General features: G+C 49.4%; 1 protein-coding gene across 1 annotated transcript; it reads right to left on the reverse strand.

The window, feature by feature from the left end:
- Window positions 1-2,528: 2,528 nt before the first annotated feature.
- Window positions 2,529-3,797, reverse strand: LOC105556678. Its single transcript, XM_012003771.1, has one exon. The coding sequence runs from the start codon at window positions 3,795-3,797 to the stop codon at window positions 2,529-2,531; it is 1,269 nt and encodes a 422-aa protein (XP_011859161.1).
- Between the last annotated feature and the right edge of the window lie 2,910 nt (window positions 3,798-6,707).

Below are 6,707 nucleotides of genomic sequence, written 5' to 3' on the forward strand. Positions count from 1 at the left end.
GCCCCATCTGAAGATAATATGCGTTTTCGAATTCTATTTGACCATTACTTTCACTTTTCTTTTCTTCTTCCGTAAGTTTACCTTCGTTTAATAAATCTATCGCGTCTTGTATTGTATTAAATTCCTGCCTTACGATTTTCATGTCATTCGCGCGTTCGATCAATTGTTGCTCATCTTTATTTTCAACGAATCTGTCAAGATAGATAGAGAATCGCGTGAGTTGAGCCTTCAGAGTGCCTCGTCTCTGTCTATATTCCTTTAGCGTATTTGCCATTTTACTTCATTAATGTGTGAGACTACCGTTAAGCGAAAGTAATGTTCAAAATGTGATAATACGGATGCGTACCGGTGCGTTTACGACCTTAAGCTTAATGTAAAGATGGCCGTGTCGCTTTCACTTTGTCCAATATGGCTGTTATACGGCGCTTCGTCCTTCTCCAACAATGATTGATGTGACTTCCCGCCACCTGCGTTGTCCAATATGGCTGCTGTGTGTCTCGTAGATCGTTGATATGTGATTCCTTGCCGCTCCAGGTGTACAGGATTTTGCCTCTCGTTAGCCGATCGTCGTGGTGTGGTCGCAGGCACACGGCCTCCCCCGCCTCTCGCCAGCCGATCGTCGTGGTATGGTCGCAGGACACGGTCTCGTTGTACCGGTCGCTTCCCGTTTCCAGTCGTAGCTTCGCAAGATGGCCTCTCTCGACAGCGTTTCGTCGCCTTGACTTGTTGACGCCTGGTTGTGATTTGGATCGTACAGCGTTAAGTCGAGCCTTTGACTTGTCGACGTTTAACGTGTACTCGTGGATGTATGGATTTCTCGTCGAGTTCGACAGTTCAACAGTTGTAGCGTCCCGTGATTGCCTCGTCGTTCGGTTGTAGTCCAAATTGCACGTGCCTTTCCTCTCTCACACTCTGATTATTGGAGAATTTTCTCGCCTCTGTGATGAGGATCCGGCTCGAAGGACCATATGGTGGGAACGTGAAGGCTTGTAATAAGCTGAAGGCCTGTAGTTTCTCGGTTTTTATACAGATGAGAATGTATTTCGTCAAAATAAATTCGCTGTTCGCACGTTATTGTACACTGTGCTTCGGACGAAGGACGACGACTCACTGGTCTCTGCGCTACGGCGCTGGATCGCGTTCGATCTCTCGCGGCGACACTTAGAACTAAAAAATGCTATGTCGCATGCTTATCGATACAGCCTGGTACTCAATGAAATAAACCAACTTGATTTAAAAAAAAGCATTTATTTCAATACTCCTAACCAAATATTTGTTTAAAGGAAACAAATATATTTCATTGATTTAAAAAAATATTCCTTAATTTCGAAAAATTATAAACTTAGAGAAAAAACTTAGCAGTTTAATCACAAAACAAAAATTGAAATTAAAAAACCACTTTCAAAAATAAATTTTTTTACTTTTAAAAAATATTTGTTTAATAAAAAATATTAATTTAAATTGCACATTTTGTAAATTTTAAACATCCTTATTTTAAGTTTAATAAAATTTTTTTTATTGAAGTAAATGTTTTTTTTCAATTTTTTTTAGATTAAACTGCTAGGTTTTTCTCCAAGTTTATAATTTTTCGAAATTAAAGAATATTTTTTTAAATCAATGAATGTTAGCGAGTCTCGCTAGGAGAGTTCGCTGGTACCGCTGCGGATGGAAGCAGGGTGAGAGGACTTAGCGGTGAGAGGCTCAAGGAAAGAATGCACGCGTGAAAGGGTGGAATATCACATGAACTGAACTCGGATCGATTTGAGCAAAATGCCGTATCACGATTTTAATAATCACAGTATGCTTACAGTTGAGAAGTCTATGAGTATGACGGGAAATGAGAAGTCTTTTGATCACTTGCACGGGTCGATACTACTGATCGAGAGCCGGCCTCGTGATGTGTAGATGCCCGTGAGCCGTGTCAACGCGGCGCCGGCGTGCGCGATGCGTGGTGAGCCTGAGCCGCCGGTGATGCTGTATCTTGAGCTTTCCGGGATGAGGTGCACTGGTGTGAGATCACTACGTGTCCGCACTGAGTCGAATCTCTGGTGAGAATGTCCACAAGAGCACTCGAAAGTCCTTTGCACTACACGACGCGTGTACTATGTACGGTAGCCATGAGCCAAAAGCGCCGGTAACGCACGAGAAGAAGCGCCGTCGCCTCGTGCTGCGATCGGGCATGCGCGCGCAGCGCTCATGCGGCGCTGCACGATCTGACCCGGCTGATGCTGCCATCACGCCGGTAACGAACTGACCGAGATTCACAAATGAATCTCGAACATTCCGCCCGCCATCAGCAACGTCGTTGATGATCCCTGATCTTCTGATGAGATTGGCAGGACGGAGAGCTTTATCACTGGTCGGATGAGAGTGGTAGTGGCTGTCTTCAGAGTCACCACCCGCACGAGACCATCCTTTCCAGGATGTAGGGCCGTGATCCGGACTAACGGCCATTTGCATGGCGGTAGCCGTTCGTCGGTGATGAGCATCAATGATCCGATCTTGATCTCGTTGTTCTTGTGGTGCCACTATGAGATGGCTTGTTGACGTTGTAGGTCATGCGCTGACCATTGTGTCCAAAAATGTTGTGCCTTTTGCTGGATGAGCTGCCATCGTGAGAGTCTTGAGATTGCCAGGTCGGCGAGTGATGGCTCTGGTATGGTGGTGAGCGGACTTCCTACGAGGAAGTGACCTGGCGTGAGTGCTGAGATGTCGTCTGCGTCGTCACTCAATGGTTCGAGAGGTCGCGAGTTGAGAATTGCCTCCACTTGAGTGAGCAATGTGGTGAGCTCCTCAAAGGTGAGCACGCTTTCTCCAATGGTGCGCCGTAGATGATACTTTATGGATTTTACGACGGCCTCCCATTTTCCTCCCATGTGAGGTGTCGCTGGGGGATTAAATTCCCATCGGGTGTTGTCTTGCGAGAGCAGTTGAGAAATGCGCTGATGTTCTTGAGTGCTCTGGATTAACAGCCTTTTGAGAGCTGTATCCGCGCCGATGAAATTGGTGCCGCAGTCTGAGTGTAAGGTGTGAGCGACGCCGCGTCTGGATGAGAATCGTCGATAGACGGCAATGAACCCTTCGGATGAGTAATCACTGACCGCCTCGAGGTGTACTGCTGAGGTTGAGAAGCAGACGAAAACGCAGATCCAGCCTTTACAGGTTTTGGCACCTCTTCCCTTCCACGTTTTCACGGTGAGTGGCCCTGCGTAGTCCACACCTGTATAAGTGAATGGTCGTGCCTGCGTAACCCGAGAGAGAGGTAGTTGGCCCATCAATTGATGAGCACGGATCCCCCTCTGCCGAGCACACGTGACACACCGCAGAATGTGAGACTTGACAGGAGCCCTCCCGCCGAGAATCCAGTATTGTTGTCGGATGTGTGACAGCGTAAGCTGCGTGCCTCTATGTAGAGTCCGTTGATGAGCGTGAGCGATGATCAATGACGACAGCTGAGAGTGGCGAGGCAATATTACGGGATGTGTCGCATTGAGTGAAAGAGCTGCGTGAGTGAGTCGTCCGCCGACGCGAATGACTCCTTGAGCGTCGATGTACGTCGTCAATCTGTTGAATGCGTGTGCTTTTGCCACCAGTGAGTCGGCTTGTAGCGCCATGAGCTCGTACGAGAAGTACGTTGCTTGAGTTGCCTGAATCCAGAAGAGCCTCGCCTTTCCCAAGGTCTCTGGAGAGATGTGTCTGACAGGCAATGAGTCGTGGACCTTCCTCAACCGTGAGACGAATCTGAAACAGATAGCTGTAATCCTCAATACTTTAGTGAGACTTGAGTACCTGTGCATGAGTTCCCATTGATAGTCAGTCCGTGGCGTAACCGTCAATAGCGAAACGCCTGGGCGAGCTTCTGTTGCACTCAATTCTTCGGAGAGTGCCGGTTGCGACAGCCATGATTCTGGTTTGAGTATTCATGGTTGTCCCGTCCACCAAAGCGAGTGTTTTTGAAGTTGAGCAGTCGTGAGGCCTCGTGATGCGCAATCAGCCGGGTGGGAAGTTCCAGGTATGTATCTCCAGTGAGCAGCTGGAGTGAGTTCTTGAATTTGAGCCACCCTGTTGCTGACAAAATCCTTCCAGCGTGATGCATGAGATCTGATCCATGAAAGTGTCACTAGAGGGTCCGTCCACGTATGAGTTGCCGTTACGTCCATGTTCAAAGTGGCTTTGACGTATTGCATGAGTCGAGAGAGCAGTAGAGCAGCCGTGAGTTCAAGTCGCGGGATTGAGAGCCGCTTGAGAGGTGCTACCTTAGTCTTGGAGCACCCAAGTGAAAACGTGGCGCCGTTTGAGTCGTGAACGGAGATCTATATGACTGCAGCCATTGCCAATTGAGAAGCATCAGAGAATCCATGAAGTTCCCCTTGCGAGTCGCTCCATGTGTTGAGCCACCGAGGTATTGAGAGCCTGGCCAGGCTTGTGAGGTCTTCTCTGATAATGAATCACCGGGCTGAGAGCTGGGATGGCAGTGGATCATCCTACTGGAGCTTGTGCAGCCACAGCTCCGCAAGAGAATTTTGACCTTGATCACGACGGGTGATGCAAAGCCAAGTGGATCGAATATCTGAGCCACTTCAGATAAGACGAGGCGTTTTGTGAGTCTGCCTTCCGTGCGTGAGCTTCGTGTTGAGAATGCAAAGGTATCTTCTTGAGGGAGCCAGTTGAGTCCGAGTATCTTGGTTGCGCAATCGTCGAATGTGATTGGTAAGCCTTGGTCTTCGCTGTCGGTGACAGTCTTGAGTATGTCGAGATGAGTTGCATGCCATTTTGCTAGTGGGAAGCCGCCCGCCATGCAGAGGCCCTTCAGTTGATGTGCGACATCCTGCAATTGTTGTATTGTGTCGGCACCACCAAATATGTCATCGACATACCTGCCATGAGTGATAGATGGCACAGCCAGTGGATATTTATGTCCTTCGTCCTCTGCTAGTTGTAACAGCGTGCTTACGGCCAGGAACGGCGCGGCCTTTGTCCGGTAGGTGACCGTTGTCAGATGATATGGCACTTCATTGAGTTGATCGTCCATCCAGAGAATCCGCTGCAACTCCCAGTCATCCTTGTGAATTTTGATCTGCCTGTATATCTTGGTGATATCCGTAGCGAAAATGTGACGATGTCTCCGTATCCAGAGGAGAACACCTGAGATGTTCAGATGCAATTTCGCTCCCGTGTACATGAGGTCGTTGACAGAGTAGCCTGATGTGGTTGCGCTGGAGCCATTGAACACGACCCGCAGCCTCGTTGTTGTACTGTCAGGCTTGAGAACACCGTGATGTGGCAGGTAGAAGTGTGAGCGACGACTGGAGATGGATGATGCCTTCGTCATGTGGTTGAGTATCTCGTAGTCCATCATGAATTGTTGATAGAGGCGTTGATAATTCACATCCCTTGAGAATCGTCTGCGTAATCCCTTGAGGCACTGATGGGCGACGAGGTAAGAATCACCCAGAAGATCTACTGGAGATTTGAGTGGAATCCTGACGACGTACCTCCCTGATGAATCACGAGAGTGTGTAGCCTTGAAGTGTTCTTCGCACCTCTGCTCGTCAGGGGTGAATTGATTGACATGGTGAGTAGGCACCTCCTCTTGAACCCAAAATTTTGTCAGTAATTCATTGAGAGCATCCTCGTTGACTTGAGTAGAAGCATGGTCCGTTGATATGCTTATTGCTTCTCTATTGACTGGTCCAAGAACGAGCCATCCGAAAATGGAGAGTTGCGCTATCGGCATGAGTGGAGAATGCCTAATGATGTTGGGCTTGATAATTTACCCGTATGCGTCTGCTCCGATGATTCAATGTCAACTGGCCGTGGGATGAGAAAATCTGGATCGGCTAATGCCAAGTTCCGGAGATGCGGCCATTCTTCCGGTTCCGCCTCGAAGGATGTTAAGATTGATGTAACTGTCCGGAGGACATGAGCTTGAATTGTGGCAGCTGCGTTGGAATGTGTCGAGCGTAACGTGAGCGACACGACTCCTCGTGTCCGAGTACACTCCTTGCCTGCAATTCCATTGACGACAATACCTGAGTATTGACGAGGGATGTTGAGCTGCCGAAAGAGATTCTCCGTGACGAAGGTGAGTTCGGATCCTGCGTCAATGAGTAGACGCGCTGAGTGATTAGTGGTGGATGAGCTAATCAATGCCAAGGCTGTGGCGAGTAACGTTGAGCAGGATGAGCGGACGTGTGAGCTGGTCTCGACGACTGCAACGTCTCTTCAGGTTGCGGGCGTGCCCGACGAACCGCTAGATTTCTGAGTGGTCGACGCTGTTGGATGTGCGTCGTGCAGCATCGTGTGGTGACGCCCTGAGCATGTCTTGCAGCCCCGCTGGGACTTGCATGAGCGTACACTGTGGCGCCCCAGGCAGTTAAAACATAGGCGCTTGTTTACAGCCACCTTATGCCGGTCGTGCGGTGATAAATCCCGGAATTTTGTGCACATCACAATAAAGTGCTGCGCGTAACAGCAATCACAAGGGTAAGATGAGTCGCCCTGATGAGTAGTCTGATGAGCTGCCGTCTTCCTTGGCGGTGAGGATGCTCAGCTGGGGCCAGGATGAGCTGTCGTGGTTTCGATGAGACTCCGGCACCGGCGACGCACAATCGCCATGTGGCGAGAGGCGCTTTTAGCCTCGGGGAACAACACCCCGGGGCTGCGCGTCGTCGGGGCAATCGGGCCCCTCCTTGACCAGTGGGTCG

This window comes from Vollenhovia emeryi, unplaced genomic scaffold, assembly GCF_000949405.1.
Source record: "Vollenhovia emeryi isolate VEMERY1.0 unplaced genomic scaffold, V.emery_V1.0 DF939847.1, whole genome shotgun sequence".
Lineage (NCBI taxonomy): Eukaryota > Metazoa > Arthropoda > Insecta > Hymenoptera > Formicidae > Vollenhovia > Vollenhovia emeryi.